The sequence below is a fragment of the Oncorhynchus masou genome, chromosome 28, assembly GCF_036934945.1.
Source record: "Oncorhynchus masou masou isolate Uvic2021 chromosome 28, UVic_Omas_1.1, whole genome shotgun sequence".
Classification (NCBI taxonomy): domain Eukaryota; kingdom Metazoa; phylum Chordata; class Actinopteri; order Salmoniformes; family Salmonidae; genus Oncorhynchus; species Oncorhynchus masou.
The window spans coordinates 67,386,994-67,411,087 of NC_088239.1; the positions used below are offsets into that span (position 1 = coordinate 67,386,994).

Genomic DNA, 24,094 nt, shown 5'->3' on the forward strand with positions numbered 1-24,094 from the left:
CAGAATGTGCTGACATGGTCCAAGGTCATCTACTCCACTCCTAGAGGAAAACACCTTGAACTCCTCCAATGCCTATCAGAGGCCATTACCAATGAGAGGAAAGAGGAAGTATTTGAAAGGAGGGCGCAGAGAGAGGGTGTGGCTGTAGGGGAGAGTAGTGAATGAGGGGGTTTGTTTATCTGGGTCAAGTTACCCAGGTGGTTGTTTGAAAAGGGTGAAAAGTGATTCCATTTGTTTTGGATCCATGCTGTCTCCTGGGTGTGAACCTTGTGCCCCACTCTGGCTGACGGCGAAGTCGGCTAAAAACAAAAGTGACGTAGATTAAAGCACATGAAGCGATAAGTAGGATTCCTTGTTCACATGAAGAAGTGATTGCTTTTGTTAAAAACGCTTTCTGCCTGTTGTATGTTTCTGGATGATGCACCTAGCTGCCTTTTTGACAACATGACCGAGCAGCGCAGATTGAGTCGAGAAGGGCGCTCCTCACTCCCCGCTTTCGCCCGATGATGTGACGTGCCATTCCTCGGTTCAACCCGGGCCAGCGTAATAGAACTCCCTCATTGCTACTAAACCTTACTTTAGATTAGAAGGTGTATGTCCTAGCGATGCTCCTTGAATGAATTTACTTCTGAATCACTGGACCAATTGACTAAGTTCAGATTCTAATAGTTTTCCTGTTTCCTGATGGGTCTCAAATCAAATTAAGTTGTACTCTGGATGATGATTTTGATACATGATTTAAATACTTAAAATTAAGAACTTGGCATATTAAAAGCAATTGATGAGAAAAAATAGATTTTTCTATGAGTAGGCTTAACCAAGGTCTGTGAAACCAGCCCTTTGGGCAAGATTAATACTGAAATGTTGCCATGTCACTAAACAGCCACAGAGCATAACTATTTAACATTAAAAGATTCAAGGGAATAATCAAGTGATCTTGTGTTTTTAATTTTATTATGTACCATAAAATTACAATAAAACATGTACAACAGCAGTTTGAGGCACAAGCTTGATGGGCTTTGTAGCGAATCCTCAAAAAAATAAATTTGCTGCACAACCCATCATTTAGACTTCTGAAACCCAAGAGCTCCTGTATAGCTGCGTCATTTAGTTTCATCTGAACAGATCACACAACTGATATTAAACATTCAATGCAACAGTCCTAATAACTAACAGCCATAGAGACAAACATGTTAAACCACTTCCCAGTTGTTGCAGTTCCATAACAGTCTCAAAATATCATATTGTCAATGTACAGCCTAGAGAGCAGCATCAGAACAGGCACAGCAGGAAGGTTCTGAGGTGTGTGTCCGTGTTTAAAAACTCAAATGCATTTCTCCCCCCTGCTTGAAGTAATCATTGATTATTTTCCAACATGGTGATAACTAACTACTAATCTCACCCACCAGCCTCGCCTGAGGATGAGGTTAGACAACAGCAGTAGAATCCTTGTTTAAAACTACCCAATTTGGTGAATAAATATTTCCAAGAAAGAGAACAGGGAGGAATGCACGTTAAGTGTTCAAAGGGCCATTGATTTCCCTCATTGCAGGGGAAGGCAAGACAGTCCAGACAATGCACTGCCCTCGTGTGGCTTGAATTAGCACTGCACCTCACAGACAACAGGGTCACTCATGCTCAGGACGCAACCACATACTGGACATTGTAGATAGAAATGGCATGAACAGAACTGAAATGATTCCTCACTATGCATGTCTAAGAGACATGTCAGTTCTACACAATACATTTCTATCTGATCACCACCCAGGACAGCACCTTTCTTTTTGTCTGATTTGGACAGAGCTAGTCATCTTCACCCTGGTTATCCACAATGAGGACATGAGTCCACAAACTTCTATTATGTTACCAGATAACATCAGTTTAAGGTAGATAATAATGTTTTAAGGCAGAAAGGAAGATGCATATCTTCATGTTGATATCAAAAGTAACAAATTGCTTGGATTGTTTAGTAATTGTTGCAGTAATATGAGTCAGAGGTGGGGTGCAAGTTGTCCTGAACCCTGGCCTGATGGTGTCCCATTGGAGTGGTAGGTAGGTGTCACTCCCCATTGGCCCAGGGAAAGATGTTCTCTCCATAACAGTTGAGGTTAGAATTTGGGCATTGGGCAATCTGGTCCAAGATCTGTGGTTGGGCAACTTCTACCCAGAGCTGTGTGAGCCTGTCTCCATGCCTGGCATTCCTTCCAGTTCAGTAGCTGACCGGCGCTGATGAGACTGTGCAACAGTACACTGCAGTCCTGAACGCAGCCCTGGGTGTAGTAGCTGTTATGAGCCAATCTGAAATGGCACCCTATTCCCTATATAGTACACCACTTTTGGCCACTGGAATCTATCCAGAAGTAGTGCACTATGTAGGGAATATACGGCCACCATTTGGGTCTAAAATCGCAAGTCTCTATGACGCATACTCCTTCAGCAGCTGGCCGGCTATCACCAGTCTCTGGATCTCACTGGTGCCTTCATAGATCTCAGTGATTCGCGCATCACGGTAGTGCCTCTCCGCTGGCATGTCTGTCACGTAACCCATTCCCCCAAGAACCTGGATTGACTTTTAGTTCCGCAGATAGAGAAAAAGGGGTAAATATTTTTAAAGGTTTAGCATCTGAGAAATGTCAATGAATTCCATATTGATTATTGATTGATTCAGTCACTAGTTATAGAAATAAGAACATGACAGGTTCTCTGATGCATACCTGGTGGCCGCAGAAGGTAGCAGCCTCAGACGCTGCTAGTTTGGCCATCGCTGCTTCCTGTGGGGACAGGAAGGACGAAGTACAACGTTATGTAATATGACAGAGAGGATGGTGTGTGTGGTGTGGTGGGATGTGTACCTTGGTGAAGGGTTTCTTGGCGTCTTTTAGCATTGCAGCCTTCCAGGTGAGGAGACGAGCACTTTCAACAGCTACAGCCATGTCTGCCAACTTGAACTGAAGCATAGAGATACACACCCTTCAAGTGGAACTGACAGTATTTTAGCATATACACCCCCAGGAAGAACATGACACTGGACTGTGCGTTTCCAGGCAGTAGCAACAGAGACTTTAGATCATTAGAAGACATTCGCCAAAAGCCACCTGAATGGATTTCTGCTAATATGCAAATACCACAGGAGTCCTCTTACATTAGTGAACTTTACAGTCCTTGATCAAACAACCATAAAAAGGTAGGCTCTCTCCTTCAGTTATGCATATCAACAAGATCAACAACTAATGCTAGCCAGAGCAAGATGTTATGACTGACTTGTGATCATTGACCTTGCTAGTTTGATTGTATTGACATTCCCAGCCTTCGTTACATTAAATGTGTTTTTGTCCAAAATATTGAGTCATTGAAACTGAAACAGTGTTTCCCGAACGGAGGCAGCAAACAATGTATCAAGCCCACTGGGATTTACAACCTGATAGCAATATTTTTTGGACTACCAAGAACTATTGGTGAATTATATTAATCATGCATTGAACTACATCCAACTATTCTACCAACAGTGCCTTAGTGTACGTCATGGAATGTTGAGGCAAATAGAAACTATGTTGAAAAGTCTTATAAAGTTGGTTTTGTAGCATAAACTGAGAATTAGATTTTTTTGACTGATATGATTGTCTGTTTCATATCTGAAAAGTAGTACAAACATGGTCAGTTCCACTTTAATATAAGACACCTTAACATTTAAACAAACTTTTACACACACACACACCTGTACAGCCTGCAGCTTGCCAATGGGCGCGCCGAAGGCGGTGCGTTTATGAGCGTAGTCCGCAGCACAGTCCAGAGCAGCCTGAGCGATACCCAGGGCCTGGGAAGCTATACCTATACGCCCACTGTCCAGGGTTTGCTGTGTGTGGAGGGGGGGGGTCAGTACACACAGACAAGCACATAATCACTCACATCGACTATGCACACACACACACAACCAACACCCCACCCCCACCAATAAACCGACCATGGCTATCTTGAAGCCAGATCCTCGTGGCCCCAGCATGTTGCCCAGGGGTATCCTACAGTCCTCCAGGATGAGGTTGGCTGTGGAGGTTGCTCTGATGCCCAGCTTGTCCTCCTTCTTCCCCAGGGACAGGCCAGGATGGGGCATGGGCACCAGGAATGCACTGATACCCTATGGGGGGGACAACACACTGAAATGCATGTATAAGTTACATTTATTATAATATCAAAATACTGAGAAACAGAGAGAGTGAGCGAGTGAGAGAAGAAGAAGGAATATAGGGGGTTTCACTATGACTCGACTCCAACAACGGTGTATCTAACCTTGTGTTTGAGTGACTTGTCAGTGGTAGCGAATATAACAGTAGCCGAAGCATCCCAGCTGTTGGTAATCCAGGCTTTAGTCCCGTTCAACACCCACTCCTCTCCCTCCTGTCTGGCTAACGTAGACGCTGCCCCTGCATCACTACCATTACCTACACAGATGGTGGAGAGAAAGAGAGAGAATCAACAACCACTCATCTTCCCTAGTTGGAGTGTAGTAGTAAATGGAGGGCCCTGGGGCACAGTGTGTGTTGTGTGCGTCTGTGGTGTACCTGGTTCACTCAGAGAGAAGCAGCCAACTTTCTCTCCAGTCGTGAAGGGAGTGATCCACTGTTCCTTCTGCTTCTGTGTTCCAAACTTCAATATTGGCCCTATGTACAAAGACTACACACACACATACCCTTTAGTATCAGTGTTAGATACAGCGACAACATAAAACACACACACCCTTACGTACGTTGTTGACCGAGACCACACATCCAGTGCTGCCGCAGCCCCTACTGATCTCCTCCACGGCCAGAGAGTAGGCCAGGTAGTCCATTCCTGCTCCTCCCAGCGCCTCAGGAACCTCCACAGCCATCACCCCCATAGCACCCAGCTCTCGCACCTGTAGAAACACACACATGGATGCATTAGAGGGTGTGTGTGTGTACTTCATATTCTGTGTTCTGCATGTGTGCCTGTTTAGTGATGCGTGTTGGTTCACACGCTTTCAAATTGCTAATAACCCATCCACAACCACCTGACTGTGATTTTCACTGAGGCCCCACCCGACCCTAACACGAAAATAGGCAGATAGAAAATGAGTCAGAGAAGGCGTATCTTTTTGACAGGAGGTGCCGGATGTATTTTAAGCCCAGATATGTTAATCAACTTGTCTATAATTAGAAACATGCAGCTTCTCATCTGTCATTACTGCCCGAGAAGACGAAATAAGCCTTTGCTTACCAGAATGTAGAAAGTAAATATAATATAAATACATAATATATCCTTTGTCAAGATAAACCATCCACCTGACAGGTATATCAAGAAGCCGATTAAACAGCATGATCATTACACAGGTGCACCTTGTGCTGGAGACAATAAAAGGCCACTCAAAAATGTGGTTTTGTCACGCAACACAATGCCACAGATGTCTCATATTTTGAGGGAACGTGCAATTGACATGCTTAGTGCAGGAATGTCCACCAGAGCTGTTGCCAGAGAATTTGTCAATTTCTCTACCATAAGCTGCCTCAGAAAGGGGTACTCAGGAGTATTTCTGTCTGTAAGCAAGCCTATTCTGATTGGCCGGGCATGGCTCCCAAGTGGGTGGGCCTATGCCCTCCCAGGCCCACCTATGTCTGCGCCCCTGCCGAGTCATGTGAATAGGGCCTAATGAATTTATTTCAATTGACTGATTTCCTTATTTAACTAGGCAAGTCAGTTAAGAACAAATTCTTATTTACAATGACGGCCTACCAAAAGGCTTCTTGCGGGGACGGTGGCTGCGATTAAAAATTAAAAATAAATAAAAACAAAACACACATCACAACAAGAGAGACTTAAGACAACATAGCAAGGCAGCAACACATACAACATAGCATGGTACAAACATTATTGGGCACAGACAACAGCACAAAGGGCAAGGAGGTCGAGACAACAATACATCACACAAAGCAGCCACAACTGTCAGTAAGTGTCCATGATTGAGTCTTTGAATGAAGAAATGGAGATAAAACTGTCCAGTTCGAGTGTTTGTTGCAGCTCGTTCCAGTCGCAAGCTGCAGCGAACTGAAAAGAGGAGCGACCCAGGGATGTGTGCGCCTTGGGGACCTTTAACAGAATGTGACTGGCAGAATGGGTGTTGTATGTAGAGGATGAGGGCTGCAGTAGATATCTCAGACAGATTTTATAAATAAGCATCAACCAGTGGGTCTTGCGACAGGTATACAGAGATGGATCAGTTTACAGAGGAGTATAGAGTGCAGTGATGTGTCCTATAAGGAGCATTGGTGGCAAAACTGATGGCTGAATGATAAAGAACATCTAGCTGCTCGAGAGCACCCTCTATAAATTATGTCTCAGTAATCTAGCATGGGTAGGATGGTCATCTGAATCAGGGTTAGTTTGGCAGCTGGGGTGAAAGAGGAGCGATTACAATAGAAGAAACCAAGTCTAGATTTAACTTTAGCCTGCAGCTTTGATATGTGCTGAGAGAAGAACAGTGCACCATCTAGCCATACTCCCAAGTACTTGAATGAGGTTACTACCTCAGGATTAAGAGCTTGAGGTAGTCATCACACCTGTGGGAAGAGGGGCATTCTTCTTACCAAACCACATGACCTTTGTTTTGGAGGTGTTCAGAACAAGGTTAAGGGCAGAGAAAGCTTGTTGGATACTAAGAAAGCTTTGCTATAGAGCATTTAACACAAAATCCAGGGAGGCGCCAGCTGAGTATAAGACTATCATCTGCATATACAGTGGGGCAAAAAAAGTCCCACAATTTGATTTTATGGATTTTTTTTCTCATTTTGTCTGTCATAGTTGAAGTGTACCTATGATGAAAATTACAGGCCTCATCTTTTTAAGTGGGAGAACTTGCACAATTGGTGGCTGACGAAATACTTTTTTGCCCCACTGTAAATGGATGAGAGAGCCTCCTACTGCCTGAGCTATGTTGTTGATGTAAATTGAGAAGAGCGTGGGGCCTAGGACCGAGCCTTGGGGTACTCCCTTGGTGACAGGCAGTGGCTGAGACAGCAGATTTTCTGACTTTATACACTGCACTCTTTGAGACAGGTAGTTAGCAAACTAGACCAAAGACCCCTCAGAGACACTAATACTCCTTTGCCGGCCTACAAGAATGGAATGGTCTTCTGTATCAAAAGTTTTGGCCAAGTCAATGACCAGACAGCCTATAGGGAGGTGGTCAGAGTCCTGGCCGTGTGGTGTCAGAATAACAACCTATCCCTCAACGTAACCAAGACTAAGGAGATGATTGTGGACTACAAGAAAAGGAGGACCGAGCATGCGCCCAATCTCATCGACAGAGCTGTAGTGGATTAGGTTGAGAGCTTCAAATTCCTTGGTGTCCACATCACCAACAAACTAGAATGATCCAAACACACCAAGACAGTCGTGAAGAGGGCATGACAAAGCCTATTCCCCCTCAGAAAACTAAAAAGATTTGGCATGGGTCCTCAGATACTCAAAAGGTTCTTTAGCTGCAACATTGAGAGCATCCTGCCTGACTGGTTGCATCACTGACTGGTACGGCAATTGCTTCTCCTCTGACCGGTCATTTCACTGAGTAGCCATTACAAACACAGGCTGTAAAACAGTGTATTTCATATACCTTTGACTATTGGATGTTCTTATTGGCACTATAGTATTGCCAGTGTAACAGTATAGCTTCCGTCCCTCTCCTCGCTCCTACCTGGGCTCGAACCAGGAACACAGACAACAGCCACCCTCGAAGCAGCGTTACCCATCACTCCACAAAAGCCACGGCCCTTGCAGAGCAAGGGGAACAACCACTCCAAGTCTCAGAGCGAGTGACGTTTGAAACGCTATTAGTGCGCACCCCGCTAACTAGCTAGCCATTTCACATCGGTTACACCAGCCTAATCTCAGGAGTTGATAGGCTTGAAGTAATAAACAGCGCAATACTTGAAGCACAACGAAGAGTTGCTGGCAAAACGCACGAAAGTGCTGTTTGAATGAATGCTTACGAGCCTGCTGGTGCCTACCACCGCTCAGACTGCTCTATCAAATCATAGACTTAGTTATAACATAATAACACACAGAAATACAAGCCTTAGGTCATTAATAATGGTCGAATCCGGAAACTATCATCTCGAAAACAAGACGTTTATTCTTTCAGTGAAATACGGAACCGTTACGTATTTTATCTAACGGGTGGCATGCATAAGACAGACTTGGTGAAGACAACTGTGCACTGAAGGTGATCCTTGGTAAAGTTGACCAATCCCCCACCTTTGGAAGATCTGTCCTGCCGAAAAAAGGTTACAACCAGAAAACATGTCTCAATAATGACCAGCACTTCTGGATTGGAGCTGTGAACCCACACTTTCAAATAATTTACATTTAAGTCATTTGGCAGACGCTCTTATCCAGAGCGACTTACAAATTGGTGAATTCACCTTATGACATCCAGTGGAACAGCCACTTTACAATAGTGCATCTAAATCATTTAAGGGGGGGGGTGAGAAGGATTACTTTATCCTATCCTAGGTATTCCTTAAAGAGGTGGGGTTTCAGGTGTCTCCGGAAGGTGGTGATTGACTCCGCTGTCCTGGCGTCGTGAGGGAGTTTGTTCCACCATTGGGGGGCCAGAGCAGCGAACAGTTTTGACTGGGCTGAGCGGGAACTGTACTTCCTCAGTGGTAGGGAGGCGAGCAGGCCAGAGGTGGATGAACGCAGTGCCCTTGTTTGGGTGTAGGGCCTGATCAGAGCCTGGAGGTACTGCGGTGCCGTTCCCTCACAGCTCCGTAGGCAAGCACCATGGTCTTGTAGCGGATGCGAGCTTCAACTGGAAGCCAGTGGAGAGAGCGGAGGAGCGGGGTGACGTGAGAGAACTTGGGAAGGTTGAACACCAGACGGGCTGCGGCGTTCTGGATGAGTTGTAGGGGTTTAATGGCACAGGCAGGGAGCCCAGCCAACAGCGAGTTGCAGTAATCCAGACGGGAGATGACAAGTGCCTGGATTAGGACCTGCGCCGCTTCCTGTGTGAGGCAGGGTCGTACTCTGCGGATGTTGTAGAGCATGAACCTACAGGAACGGGCCACCGCCTTGATGTTAGTTGAGAACGACAGGGTGTTGTCCAGGATCACGCCAAGGTTCTTAGCGCTCTGGGAGGAGGACACAATGGAGTTGTCAACCGTGATGGCGAGATCATGGAACGGGCAGTCCTTCCCCGGGAGGAAGAGCAGCTCCGTCTTGCCGAGGTTCAGCTTGAGGTGGTGATCCGTCATCCACACTGATATGTCTGCCAGACATGCAGAGATGCGATTCGCCACCTGGTCATCAGAAGGGGGAAAGGAGAAGATTAATTGTGTGTCGTCTGCATAGCAATGATAGGAGAGACCATGTGAGGTTATGACAGAGCCAAGTGACTTGGTGTATAGCGAGAATAGGAGAGGGCCTAGAACAGAGCCCTGGGGGACACCGGTGGTGAGAACGCGTGGTGAGGAGACAGATTCTCGCCACGCCACCTGGTAGGAGCGACCTGTCAGGTAGGACGCAATCCAAGCGTGGGCCGCGCCGGAGATGCCCAACTCGGAGAGGGTGGAGAGGAGGATCTGATGGTTCACAGTATCGAAGGCAGCCGATAGGTCTAGAAGGATGAGAGCAGAGGAGAGAGAGTTAGCTTTAGCAGTGCGGAGCGCCTCCGTGATACAGAGAAGAGCAGTCTCAGTTGAATGACTAGTCTTGAAACCTGACTGATTTGGATCAAGAAGGTCATTCTGAGAGAGATAGCGGGAGAGCTGGCCAAGGACGACACGTTCAAGAGTTTTGGAGAGAAAAGAAAGAAGGGATACTGGTCTGTAGTTGTTGACATCGGAGGGATCGAGTGTAGGTTTTTTCAGAAGGGGTGCAACTCTCGCTCTCTTGAAGACGGAAGGGACGTAGCCAGCGGTCAGGGATGAGTTGATGAGCGAGGTGAGGTAAGGTAGAAGGTCCCTGGAAATGGTCTGGCAAAGAGAGGAGGGGATAGGGTCAAGCGGGCAGGTTGTTGGGCGGCCGGCCGTCACAAGAAGCGAGATTTCATCTGGAGAGAGAGGGGAGAAAGAGGTCAGAGCACAGGGTAGGGCAGTGTGAGCAGAACCAGCGGTGTCGTTTGACTTAGCAAACGAGGATCGGATGTCGTCGACCTTCTTTTCAAAATGGTTGACGAAGTCATCTGCAGAGAGGGAGGGAGGGGGAGGGGGAGGAGGATTCAGGAGGGAGGAGAAGGTGGCAAAGAGCTTCCTAGGGTTAGAGGCAGATGCTTGGAATTTAGAGTGGTAGAAAGTGGCTTTAGCAGCAGAGACAGAGGAGGAAAATGTAGAGAGGAGGGAGTGAAAGGATGCCAGGTCCGCAGGGAGGCGAGTTCTCCTCCATTTCCGCTCGGCTGCCCGGAGCTCTGTTCTGTGAGCTCGCAATGAGTCGTCGAGCCACGGAGCGGGAGGGGAGGACCGAGCCGGCCTGGAGGATAGGGGACATAGAGAGTCAAATGATGCAGAAAGGGAAGAGAGGAGGGTTGAGGAGGCAGAATCAGGAGATAGGTTGGAGAAGGTATGAGCAGAGGGAAGAGATGATAGGATGGAAGAGGAGAGAGTAGCGGGGGAGAGAGAGCGAAGGTTGGGACGGCGCGATACCATCCGAGTAGGGGCAGTGTGGGAAGTGTTGGATGAGAGCAAGAGGGAAAAGGATACAAGGTAGTGGTCGGAGACTTGGAGGGGAGTTGCAATGAGGTTAGTGGAAGAACAGCATCTAGTAAAGATGAGGTCGAGCGTATTGCCTGCCTTGTGAGTAGGGGGGGAAGGTGAGAGGGTGAGGTCAAAAGAGGAGGAGTGGAAAGAAGGAGGCAGAGAGGAATGAGTCAAAGGTAGACGTGGGGAGGTTAAAGTCGCCCAGGACTGTGAGAGGTGAGCCGTCCTCAGGAAAGGAGCTTATCAAGGCATCGAGCTCATTGATGAACTCTCCGAGGGAACCTGGAGGGCGATAAATGATAAGGATGTTAAGCTTGAAAGGGCTGGTAAAAGTGACAGCATGGAATTCAAAGGAGGCGATAGACAGATGGGTAAGGGGAGAAAGAGAGAATGACCACTAGGGAGAGATGAGGATCCCGGTGCCACCACCCCGCTGACCAGAAGCTCTCGGGGTGTGCGAGAACACGTGGGCGGACGAAGAGAGAGCAGTAGGAGTAGCAGTGTTATCTGTGGTGATCCATGTTTCCGTCAGTGCCAAGAAGTCGAGGGACTGGAGGGAGGCATAGGCTGAGATGAACTCTGCCTTGTTGGCCGCAGATCGGCAGTTCCAGAGGCTACCGGAGACCTGGAACTCCACGTGGGTCGTGCGCGATGGGACCACCAGATTAGGGTCCATTTTAGGTAATAAGCTTCAAGTGTTATTGTGCAGAAAACCCAGGCTTTTACGAGAGCAGAAATCAGTGAATCAGATATCAGAGCACAAGTCAAAATTGGGGCTAGCAACAGTAGACGGGCCAGGGTTTACATGCACATTTCCAGATAACATTAACAGTAATACAATCAAGGCACGGCATAGGACAAGGAGAGCTCTGTCGTGCTGATTTATGACATCTGAATGTGCATCAGATGGCAACAAGATCATATTGTACAGCCATTTCATCAGGTAACATGAATACAAAGCCGGCGAGAGGTTGTTAGAATAGGATGGAAAGCCAAAAGTCTGAAACCAATACAAAGTCCCGAGTGTGGGAACAAACAGTCTGTCCCACGGTTGGGTAAATAAACATTGTAGTCAACAAAGCACAGGAGTCATGAGGCAAATAGCAAAATGCACAAGAAAACAAATGACTTGGGGCTAGCAATTGTAAATTCAGAGTCACTCGCCCCAACAGTGCGTGTGTGCTGGAGGCGAGCGAAAGCTCGGGAGATGTGGGTACCTGTGCCAGATGGGGAGGGGGTACCTGTACCAGACAGGGGGAGACAGGCCAGGGAAGACGGTGAACAGATTGCCAGGTGGAATCCAAGCAGCAGTGCAGCAGGAGTAGGTATCACTCCCACTTGGGAGACATTTTCATTTCTGGAGGCAGATTCCTTGTAGAAAATGCCAGTGAATGGTCTGAACAGCAGGAGGGAGCTTCAGAGGACACTTCAAAGACTCCTGCCACTTGTTGGGTCCAAAAGCTTCAACACCTTTTACTTCACACCTCAGTGCTAATTGAAGTTGTATCTGGTCTGTCCTTGCAAGCCTGGCAGCCTTAACTCAGCATTCAGTCCCATAAAGTTAAATATATCATTGTAATGTACTTTATATTTAATTTTCTTATTGGCTTTCAAAATAGCATCAGACCTTATATGAACTGTAATGCAGCAAAATCTTAAATTGTTGCATGGAGCGTTTATATTTCTGTTCAGTATAGTTGACATCGGTAAAGTTCTAGGAACACAATTTTATTCGATTTTTATCATCTATGCTTCTCTCCCGCAGCAGAAGTTTAGGCATTGGGGAGGAAATGCAACAACCCCACAAAACAGGAAAGATTTACTGTGCAAAATTACCAAATGACATTGGTTTTACCAGTTTTAAAGGAAATTAAAAGCTGTGAAAACAACCCAACATGTTTCTGATAAGATTTCAGTTTGGCTTGGATGCATGCATACTGTGGTTTAAATACTATCAGTTTTTAGGATTCTGATAAAGATAGCATCTTTACAGATGCTCCCTCACCACACATTCATTATTTTAAAAAGGCCCAGAACAGTCATTCTGATTCTCATGTAAAATAGCCTTTTGAGTGACTAAAATATCACCCATATTTTTTTTTTGGGGGGGGGGTTTTTTTTGCCATGGCTAACTACCAGGAAGTTTGAAAAGACAGGCTGAGTGTGCGGGAAGCTTATAAGCTCGCCTTGACTGACAGATGTTTGAAAGGCCTATGTCAAGAAACTTGGATGAAATGAGCAATGTTGCAACAAAATCATCTCAAGCAAATTTGGTGATACACAAAGCAACTCGAACAACATTGAAATTGCATCAATTGAGTCACTTTTTCTTTTATACATCTCCCATTTGGCATGTCACTTATGATACAGTTCACAGGAGCACTGACGGATGTGTTGACATGACAACTGTGTCAGAGTTTTGAACGACCCTTCCCCCTTTGTTCAATGCTGGCTGAAGACCTAGCTAGCCAGTAACTAGCTAAAACCAGACACAGATGAAAGACGACACAAGTGTCTCTGCCATAGATAGTGTAAACTTTTAATTATATTTGCTGACACCCTACAGTCAAATTTTGGCATCTGTAGAGTAGCTACCTAGCTATATAAACCATGGCACTCGTCAAATACACCTTCTCCAGTGTTGGTTAAAAGGCGGTACTACTTATATAAATTAGGTAAGAGAATATGATCCTACCATAGGTGTATTTAAATGAGTTAGGGTGATGTCACCCTATCCCCTTAATAATCCGCCTCAGTAACTTTATGATCAATGTAAAAGCAACTGTCATTTTTCATACTTTGGTCAGCATATTTTTATCTGGTTTCATCCAAATATCACCCAAACATAATCGACTGTCATGACCTTTAAGATCCTGAAATAAATCATTCATATTTCTCCACTCCTGTTCAAAATGTAGATTTGGTGTATCATTAATGCAATAAAGTGTTTCATTCTGCAGGAGTTAATAAACAACAAAAATATAAATGCAACAATTAAGATTTTACAGAGTGACAGTATATAAGGAAATCAGTCAATCGGAATAAATTCATTAGGCCCAAATCTATGGATTTCGAATGACTGGGAAATGGCCACAGATACCTTAAAAAAAAACATAGGGGAGTGAATCAGTCAGTATCTGGTGTGATCACCATTTGCCTCATGCAGCACGACACATCTCCTTCGCATCTAGTTGATGAGCCTGTTGATTGTGGTCTGTGGAATGTTGACCCTCTCCTCTTCAATGGATGTTTGAAGTTGCTGGATATTGGCAGAAACTGGAACATGCTTTCGTACATGTTGATCCAGAGCATCCCAAACATGCTCAATGGGTGACATGTCTGGTGACTATGCAATTGTGTTTGTTGCCCATAGTTTATGCCTGCCTGCCCATACCATAACCCCACCATGGCACTCTGTTCACAACGTTAACATCAGCAAACCGCTTGCCCACAAACGATGTCTGCCATCTGTCCAGTACAGTTGAAACCAGCTGTCAATCGTGAAGAGCACACTTCTCCAGCGTCCCAGTTGCCTTGGATTCTTTTTTGTTGTGCCACGCAAATGCAAATGTACAAGTGGAACACTAAGGAAAGCAAATGAACATTTCCTTCAAGACAATGGGGGGGGGGGCAATCCACAATGCACATTCCACCAAATAGTTTCAGTATTATATTGGATTCTTTTTATCCCCTCTGGTCTAAGATCGAGTTTTGACATCCAATCGAGGACTCAATTACTCATACCTAAAACCGCCAGGACTGTAGGTTATGAGTCTACCCAAGCATCACTAGTGTGTGTGTGTGTACCTGTTGTGCTGGGAAGAGGTGTTCCTTATCAAGTTTGCCAGCTATAGGACCCAGCTCTCTGTCTGCGTAGTCTCTACAGGTTTGTCTCATCATCTGGTGCATCTCTGGTAGCTCAGCTAGAGAGGACAGAGACCTACAGCCACTGACACACAGGCCCAGGGCTGGAAAGGGGGAGAAAGACAGAGAGAGAGGCTTTAGTATTGTAAGAGCTGCTCATGTCGAGCATGAATTCACAACATCATAACTTGACTGTTAGACAGTGTTACATGAATACAACTGCCCAGGTCGACCCTGAGTGACAACCAATCATTGTAAATAGACACAACACACCCGCACCAGGGCCGTCACCAGAGTTTCATACCATTCAGGGATCAGTCCCGAAGACCAGGAGCTAAGGGGTTCGCAGGTCAGAGAAAAATGTTTGCCTTTTCTAAAATAATTTATTGTAACGCTAGATCATTTTACATGACTGAAGACAATACAATAATATTTTATATACCACACAAATTACCTAAATGACAAGTTACTGACATTGACATAGAGATCAATAAAATGAATGACAGAAATCATAAATGAAACCAATAGCATTAGGCCAATGAAAAAGGTCCCACAGTTAACAGTGCATGTCAGAGGAAAAACCAAGCAATGAAGACGAATAATTGTCCGTAGAGCTCAGAGACAGGATTGAGTCGAGGCACAGATTTGGGGTAGGGTACCAAAAAATGTCTACAGGCATTGAAGGTATCCAAGAACACAGTGGATTCCATCATTCTTAAATGGAAGAAGTTTGGAACCACCAAGACTCTTCCTAGAGCTGTCCACCCGGCCAAACTGAGCAATCAGGGGATTAGGGCCTGGGAGGTGGATCAGGGTAAGGGAGGTGGCCAAGAACCCGATGGTCCCTGACGGAGCTCCAGAATTCCTCTGTGGAGATGGGAGAAACTTCCAGAAGGACAACCATCTCAGCAGCATTCCGGCCAATCAGGACTTTATGGTAGAGTGGCCAGATGGAAGCCACTCCTCAGTAAAAGGTACGACAGCCCACTTGGAGTTTGCCAAAAGGCACCAAAAGGACTCTCAGACCATGAGAAACAAGATTATCTGTTCTGATGAAACAAAGACTGGACTCTTTGGCCTGAATACTAAGCGTCATGTCCGGAGGAAACCTGGCACCATCCCTACGGTGAAGCATGGTGGTGGCAGCATCATGCTGTGGGGATGTTTTTCAGCCACATGGACTGGGAGAAAAGCAGCCAACAAGTGCTCAGCATGTGGGAACTCCTTTGATACTATTGGAAAAGCATTCCAGGTGAAGCTGGTTGAGAGAATGTCAAGAGAGTGCAAAGCTGTCATCAAGACAAAGGGTGGCTTTTTGAAGAATCTCAAATATATTTGGATTTGTTTAACACTTTTTTGGTTCAATTCCATATGTGTTATTTCATAGTTTCGATGTCTTCACTATTATTCTACAATGTAGAAAATTGTAAAAATAAAGAAAAACCCTTGAATGAGTAGGTGTTCAAAACTTACACTACCGGTCAAACGTTTTAGATCTTGAATGATGTAGGCTAAGTAGCCTAACTATTGTTTAACAGAATTTTAGCACAGATAGAGTTAAACACAGCAACTTGTATTTAGTTTAAATCAAATAATATTTTAGCATATAGCGTGTGCTGTTGAGTTGTGTTTGAGGAAAAAACTTTTTTCTACATTTCAGTACAATCATCCTAATTTGTCATAAGAAAAGATGGTGTGTTTTTGGTATAACAGTAGCCTGACATTATCTATGCTATTATATTAGGTTTGTTATGTACAATATTCATTAATCATGAAGTGATCTTGCGAAAAAGTACCATTCTGAGAAGTGGCGAAGCATCACTCCACTGCACACTGGCAGCACGACACCCTTGATTATAACGGTTGGATGACTTTGTGAGTGTCACGTAACCATAGCTCTATTAACTAAGCGGCGCATTCAGTTGACTACAAAAAAATAAATGTACACCATCGCAAAAAATTCAGGGCTGACCCAAAATCATTCAGGGCCCCAAAAGAAAGGTCCTGGTGATGTCCCTGGCACGCACACACACACACACAGTACCATCCACAATACATAACTGTCTAGCTAAATCCCGCCACACTGACAACCCCCTGCCTGTGGGGAAAAGGTTGGAGACTGGACATGAAGATTATCAACATGCATCATCATCATTAGGTAATGTTAATATCAGCAGCATACCACCCTGCATCCCACTGCTGGCTTGCTTCTGAAGCTAAGCAGGGTTGGTCCTGGTTGGGAGACCAGATGCTGCTGGAAGTGGTGTTGGGAGGGCCAGTAGGAGGCACTCTTTCCTCTGGTCTAAAAAACTATCCCAATGCCCCAGGGGAGTGATTGGGGACATTGTCCTGTGTAGGGTGCTATCTATGGGATGTCCTGACTCTGTGGTCACTTAAGATCCCATGGCACTTATTGTAAGAGTAGGGTGTTATCCCCAGTGTCCTGGCTAAATTCACAATCTGCCCCTCAAACCATCATAGTCACCTAATTATCCCCAGTTTACAATTGGCTCATTCAAATAAATAAAATAAAGAGAGGCCCTGGATGAAAGTAGGCTGTGACTTGTAAACTAAAAAGATTAGTCATTTGCTACTTAATAGTCATTTAACTTTACAAATTCCATCAAGAAGTAAATAATAGCGATAATAATCGCTTATATCAATTTATATTGGTTGGCTGTTAAAAGGATCCACCCCTTTAAAAACATTTTTAGCCTAAAATGTCATACCCAAATCTAACTGCCTGTAGCTCGGGACCTGAAGCAAGGATATGCATATTCTTGGTACCATTTAAAAGGAAACACTTTGAACTTTGTGGAAATGTGAAAGGAATGTAGGAGAATATAACACAATATATCTGGTAAAAGCTACCATCATCTTTGAAATGCAAGAGAAAGGGCATAATGTATTATTCCAGCCTGTTCACAACATTGACATCAGCAAACTGCTCACCCACACAACACCCTAAACATGGTCTGTGGTTGTGAAGTGGTTGGATGTCGGCTTATGGTAGATAAATTAACATTCAGTTCTCTGGCAACAGCTTTGGTGAACATTCCTGCAGTCAGCATGGCAATTGCACACTTCCTCAACACTTGAGACATCTGTGGCATTGGGTTGTGTGACAAAACTACACATTTTAGAGTGGCCTTTTATTGTCCCCAGAACAAGGTGCATCTGTGTAATGATCGTGCTGTTAATTCAGTTTCTTGATATGCCACACCAGTCAGGTTGATGGATTATCTTGGCAAAGGAGAAATGCTCACTAACAAGTATGTAAACACATTTGTACACAACATTTAAGAGAAATAAGATTTTTGTTCATATGGAAAATGTGTGGGATATTTTATTTCAAGTCATGAAACATGGGACCAACACTTTACAAGTTTAGTTTATATTCTTGTTCAGTGTAGGTGAAAGGTCACCTCTGTCCTCTCGCTTTGAACCTTTATCCCAGTGCGAGCGCTTGCCCGAGAAAACACTTGGGTGGACAACGAACCCGATACATTGAAATGCGAATAGATTAATTACAATATGTGTATTACATAGCTAACCACCCAACAAAAGTCAGTGCAATCAATGGTTACTTAACGTTAACTGGTTGCAGTCCTTACTTAACCCCATTCAAGTTCGAATGCCTCGAAAGCTATTAGTAGCTCAACTAAAGCCAGACTAATTTACTGCCATTGCAAATGCAGAATTCTAGTAATGCATAAAAGCTATGAATCGTTTTTGGGGATAGTTAGCTAGCTAAGAAGCCAACTAAACGCTCGATATGCAACTAGCTATCGTTACTTAGCATTGGTCTTTAGCCAGCTAGCTAGCTCATTACCAAATACTAGCATAAGCTACGAGCCGAGTAATGTAACTAGCAAACCGGCACATGACTGTCAGTCTATTCATTGTCGAAGGATCAACAAACAAAATAAGTACAATATCCCTTTGTATTCGAGAGACAAATTAGCATTTTTCAATAGTTTGTGCATTGATTGTATACTGACCTTTTCCAGCTTTGAAGAGTGCTGCCATGTTGTTTATGCTTGACTTGCTGCTTGAAACCAGACAGCTGGAGTCGCTATCAACCCACGTGACATAGTTCGAGTGACGTCTGTACTTTTTGTTATGGTTATGTAGCCTGCATTTCTTTTAAAAAATATATATTTTTATTGCAGATTAACCAGTATACAACCAGACAATGATTACATTTGCTCGGGGGTACAACAAATGACAGATTATACAAAGACCATAAAAGATACACACATATTGATTGCTGTCACAGCTTTCGTATTAGAAGAATGTAGAATGGTCTTAATGTACTGCTCGAATTCCTTATAGAAAACACGGAAGAGTGTTTTTTTATTAGTGAATTTATATTTATGAATATTACATTTTTCCATTAGCACAATTAGATTTATGAGGTAAAATTGTTTTTCTTTATATTTATTCTGGTTAAGGTAACCGAGTAGCACCTTCTCCCATAACAAACAAAAGCCATCAAGAATATTAACAATTATACAACTGTGAATATCTTTCCATATTTTCGTTACATGTAGATAATGCAAAACTGTTTCTGGATGCTCAACACAAAATGTACAGTTTATGCTAATGTGTCTTTTGAGTTTCTTCAGGTAATGATTTGCAGGGTAATACTTAAGGATCATTCTGAAAGAGACCTCTGTCCTTGTTAACAAGCAGGTATTTGTGTGGTAATAACCAGACCTTTTTCCAACAGATATTTTTGACAAATGTATTCCAGTAAGTTGTGACATAAGGAATAGACACAATATCCCTTTGAAATAAAGAACATATAGATCTGTTGTTCTGAGGGAGCAAGGAGAAACATATTTTCCTATTGGAGAGTCAACTGGATTAAGTTGGGGTAGGTCAAGGTGAGGTAGCCTACATTTCTTATCAGAATTATTTAGCTACATGTTTACATCAGTATAGCGGCAGCTTTTTGTTGCAGAACTGGTTGATGTTAAAACAACCGGATGCTCTGTTGTAACCTAAAATTAGCTAATTTCATAATTTTCCTATTTTAATGATGATTTATCAAGTCTACATCTTTTTCTTTGGTCATTTCATGGGACCATTGGCCAAAACGCAAAGGTGAACATTTTAAATCCCTCATATTTGTCAAATTTTGTGTTTTGTCATAAACTGACCATAACTCCTACGTCATAGCTCTAGATAGGAAACACATTTCAAGGTCCCATTGAATAACCTTATACAAGCTTTATCTACATGCATCCTCATGGTTAGGTAATAATCATTTAAACTGTTCAATCTATAGCTTAGAGACAGGGGGACTGTGCTGTCTGTCAGTGGTGAGAGGGGCTGTGTTCAACCTTTAACCCCTCGCTAATCAGATGGTCCTTTCTCAGTCTAACAGGACAGATGGAGAGGTGAGGGACAGAAGGAAGAGAGAGAGATGGACACAGTGAAGGAGGGAGAGACCGAGAAAGACAAAACATTGGGAGAAAGCAGTCAGACAGACATAAGGGAAGAGAGAGAAATAAACAGTGAATAACAAACAGAGAAAGACAGTGAAGCACAAAATGCTGTTGGTAAAAATGTTGCCACAGGCTCTGAATAAAAGTAGTCCAGGCAAAAGGAGTTCAAGTTTTTCAAAACATGTTTATTATTTGGCATCATAAAAAGTCATTTAGGTTGTTCCAGTTGGTACGATGCGGTCATTCTATCCCTTTAGGATGGAGGGATGAGGGTGGGTGAAGGGAAGGAAAGGAGGGATAGGATTGGAGAAATAAAAAGCGCCTGTTGAGCGGGTTGAGTGAGGGAGGGCTGGCTGCAGTTACAGCGTTAGTCCACCAGAGTTCACTCACTTGGTGGCGGAAGTGAGGTTGAAGCAACCACGCTGATGGAACTGCATGTCCCTGACGCGACGCATGGACTGGATCTGGGGCTGGAAGGCACAGAACTCGTTGTAGTGTCTGTAGTCACCACACTCAAACAGGTACTGGTAGCCTCTGTATCCGGGGTACTGGTAACCCACCCACCTAGAGAGAGGAGGAGATAGAGAGGATCAGTTTAGTTTAGTTACCGTATATTTAGATTTATAGTATTTCTAGGCTGTTTTTAGATTAAAATGAAGTCATATAATGGAGTTCTACAGTAATAAATGTACCTTTGATATTTTATGACACACAAACATGACACAGTCCTCCCCATGACTGACTGAATACTTCCCTTGTTGTAGGCACAAGGCAAGGGACCTGCAGCTCTGCCTTAGGCTCTGAGCCATATGTAACTATACTGTTACTAATGTATTACTACTCTATTTCTAGCTTCTCCTGCAGATATGAGCTTTATCACTGATATAGCTGATGATTTGTCAGTTTATTTAACCAGGTTCACAGCAGCAGAGTAGCCCTACTGCTGTGATACATATAAATATAAATGTGGTGTGTGTGTATAAGGATGAGTGCATGTGTGTGTGTGTGTGTGTGTGTGTGTACTCACACTCCGCCAGGCACCCTCACGCTGCCCACCCTGTCAGTGAAGCCGTGCGCCCAGAGGGTGGGCACGTCATCCTCCTGGATCTCCATCTTATTGCCCTTGAAGTCAGAGAGCTCAAACAGACAGATCTTGTGCTCCATGCTGTCCTGATGAGGGAAGGAGGGAGAGAGGGAAGGAAGGGGAGGAAGGAGAGAGAATGTCAGGGTACAGTGTTGGAGGTTAATTCCACTAGCTACTGTATGAGCCCTGGTCACCAGATGTTTTTGCTTTAGCAAACTCCTTTGTCATTGTCATGTTGGGAATGTGTGTGTGAAAATGTGAGAGTGTGTTTGTGTGTGTGTTTGGCATGAGTCTATGTGTGTATGCGAACGTGTTTGTATGTGTGTGTGTGTTCCTCACCATGCGGATGGGTCTGAGGGACATGAGGCAGTCGCTACGGTAAGAGTTGCTCCAGGTATCCCAGCGAGGGTACTCTCCCTTCTCCAAGATGAACATCTCCCCACGGAAGTTAGTCTGCTCAAAGGCAACAAAGCTGGAGAGGGGGGCCATCAGGGACAGGGGGGGCACAAGGGGGAGATGGGGGAGAGAGGGATTAGAAGACGGGATGAAATGAGTGTGAAGAACTGTAAAAGAGTACAGGATCAGTGTTTGATCTCAGATGTTAAAGTGTTCCTGTGTTTTGGACTAGAATATAGTGGAGCTTACTGATTGTGTAATCATACTCTATAGGTGTATGTGTGTGTGTGTGTGATCTTTCCCTGTAGGTGTATGTGTGTGTGTGTGTGTGTGTGTGTGTGTGTGTGTGAGTGTGTGTGTGTCATCTTTCCCTGTAGGTGTATGCGTCCACTTACGGGCCGCACTCAACAATGATACTGCGCACTCTCTCCATGCCGCGGTCACACACGTTCATGCACTCATTCTGGATCTCCATCATTCTGCCCTGGAAGTTCTCCTGGTCGAACAGCATGATCTGCAGGGGTCCGAGTTTAGATAACATCATCAACAGGAGAGGTCAAGGGTGAGGCACTCTCCTTATTCCAGAAATATTGTATTCTATATTTGCCATTTTACCATAGAATTAGAATGAATATGGTGCCTTTTACTACTGCAGGTATGTAACTACTGTAGGACTCAGAGCCCTTTACAGTTGGGGCTGGTAACTACAGTAACTCAATCTATCAATCAGTTAGAAAGCTCCATTATCACTCTGACTACTTGGACAGGAGCTTCCTTCCACTAGACCCAAAGCCCCCTGTACTGCTGTGAAGGCCGTAAGATGTCTGGGGTCATCTTAAGACCCACTGACTGAGTAGCAATGTTTCCAATCACAACAGACCTCCTGTATAATGCTCTATCCATAGTCAATTAACCCTGCTCAAATAAAGGCTAAAGGCAAATGGCTAACTTTAGACTGTTTGCTGCTCCCACACAATGGGTGGACATTACTCTTTTTTTCTGCAGTTACAATTTGAATCCAGCTCCTGTGCCAAGTGGGCTGTGTCTATATACAATGGAGATGTGGTGACTCACTTTGAAGTTTCCCATGCCAGGGTCTCCGGTCTTGGTGGCCTTGCTGGTGGCAGCGGGGGCAGGGGCTCCCTTGTCCTTAGCATCAGTGCCCTGACTGGAGGCGGACTTAGCGGTCTGAGACATGGTGAGGGATCAGGAGATTCTGACAGAGAGCGGGAGGGAGATGGAAAGTACGGAGGGAGAAGGGATAGAGAGAGGGAGGGGATGGAGGGAGGGGATGGAGGGAGGGGATGGAGGGAGGGGATGGAGAGATGAGTGTGGGAAGAGAGGGGGCAAGGAGAGGATGGAGGGATTGGAGAGAGGGGACAGGGAGAGGAGAGGTATGTCAGAGGAAAGAGAGGGTGGAGCAACCAGAGACAGTAAAAGAGAGTATTGACGGAAAGAGGGTGAGTGAGGAGGATAGAGATGCAAGTAAAGAGAGGGAAAGAGAATGGAGGGGGAGGTAGAGAGATAGATTGAGAGAAAGAGGGACAAGGATAAATACATGTAAAAACAGTCAAAACACAATCAGGTAAAGGTGTGGTATCTATGTTCTTACTACAGAATGAATGTGTGTTGATTGTGTGTTACTATTTTATTTTTGTAAATAACTAAGGCAGGACACAGAGGCCACACACTTCCATAGGATGGATCAGAATCACCAATAAGAAAGTAACCATCCAATGTAACAATCCAGCCTGGGGTCTGAGTGCCTCATGTAGGCCCTGAGGCCTGGGCCTCTGTTAGGGACTCTGCCCCGCTCGAGGGTGACACACCCAGGCATTGTAGGCTGAGAGGAGTGGGCCCTTGTGTACTGTTTGCCGCTGTGGACTGTGTGTGTGGGTGGGGTGTGTCCTTACCTGTGTGTACAGCTTGTAGTGCCGTGTGGGGTAGGCTGGCTCGTGCTGGCCCCCTCAGTGCAGAGCCCTAGCTTTTATACCCTGGCAAGGGCCGAAAGCCGGGGCTCGCAGGACAATAAAAACACAAGCGTCATCAGAGTTGATCTGGACCAAAGCACCCCAGGTCATCGCATCACCCAGAACCCCCCCCCCCCGTGCTGCCTGTAAGCACTTTACTGTCAATGGAAAGCCCTGACAATGGCACTTTCCCCTCTGTTAGTGTGCTGGGCCTGTAAACTATAGCAGCATATAGAGAACAGGAATGCATAGACCTGAAGGGCGCAAGGAGTTAATCCTCTAACACAAACACATGCAGCTGCATGCACACACACATGCACACACACATGCATGCACTCATGTACAGACACACACACACACACACAGTGTTTCTCTCTTATCTTTCTCTTACTCTAACATGAAAAACTTTACATGGTATAGCCATGACTGATTTACTCTGTTCCTTCTTCTTCTTCTTCTTCTTCTTCTTCTTCTTCTTCTTCTTCTTCTTCTTCTTCTTCTTCTTCTTCTTCTTCTTCTTCTTCTTCTTCTTCTTCTTCTTCTTCTTCTATGTAGTTCCAAGCACAATGTGTGAAAAGTAGTTTATGAATAAAGTTAAGATCACTATTCATATTTTTTTATTATAAT

General features: G+C 44.7%; 2 protein-coding genes across 2 annotated transcripts; both read right to left on the minus strand.

The window, feature by feature from the left end:
* Nucleotides 1-932: 932 nt before the first annotated feature.
* On the minus strand, nt 933-18,647 carry LOC135518133 (short-chain specific acyl-CoA dehydrogenase, mitochondrial-like). The gene is made up of 10 exons (XM_064943047.1): nt 18,566-18,647; nt 14,508-14,668; nt 4,742-4,891; nt 4,557-4,668; nt 4,285-4,436; nt 3,962-4,132; nt 3,716-3,853; nt 2,853-2,948; nt 2,715-2,771; nt 933-2,569 (listed from the first exon to the last, which is right to left on the minus strand). Exons 1-10 carry the CDS (start codon nt 18,591-18,593, stop codon nt 2,417-2,419), a joined length of 1,218 nt encoding a protein of 405 aa, XP_064799119.1. The 5' UTR covers nt 18,594-18,647; the 3' UTR covers nt 933-2,416.
* A 1,756-nt stretch (nt 18,648-20,403) lies between these two features.
* LOC135518135 (beta-crystallin B1-like) lies at nt 20,404-22,694 on the minus strand. The gene is made up of 5 exons (XM_064943048.1): nt 22,572-22,694; nt 21,893-22,011; nt 21,441-21,573; nt 21,045-21,187; nt 20,404-20,581 (listed from the first exon to the last, which is right to left on the minus strand). Exons 1-5 carry the CDS (start codon nt 22,692-22,694, stop codon nt 20,404-20,406), a joined length of 696 nt encoding a protein of 231 aa, XP_064799120.1.
* Between the last annotated feature and the right edge of the window lie 1,400 nt (nt 22,695-24,094).

Coding starts and splice junctions, on each gene's coding strand:
- LOC135518133 (XM_064943047.1), bottom strand. CDS start 18,593: ATGGCAGCACTCTTCAAAGCTGGAAAAG. Junction 14,669..18,565: donor ACTCTTCAAAGCTGGAAAAG/GTCAGTATACAA, acceptor CCCCCTTTCCAG/CCCTGGGCCTGTGTGTCAGT. Junction 2,772..2,852: donor CCAAGAAACCCTTCACCAAG/GTACACATCCCA, acceptor CTGTCCCCACAG/GAAGCAGCGATGGCCAAACT.
- LOC135518135 (XM_064943048.1), bottom strand. CDS start 22,694: ATGTCTCAGACCGCTAAGTCCGCCTCCAGTCAGGGCACTGATGCTAAG. Junction 21,574..21,892: donor ATCATTGTTGAGTGCGGCCC/GTAAGTGGACGC, acceptor CCCCCTCTCCAG/CTTTGTTGCCTTTGAGCAGA. Junction 21,188..21,440: donor CCCTCAGACCCATCCGCATG/GTGAGGAACACA, acceptor TTCCCTCATCAG/GACAGCATGGAGCACAAGAT.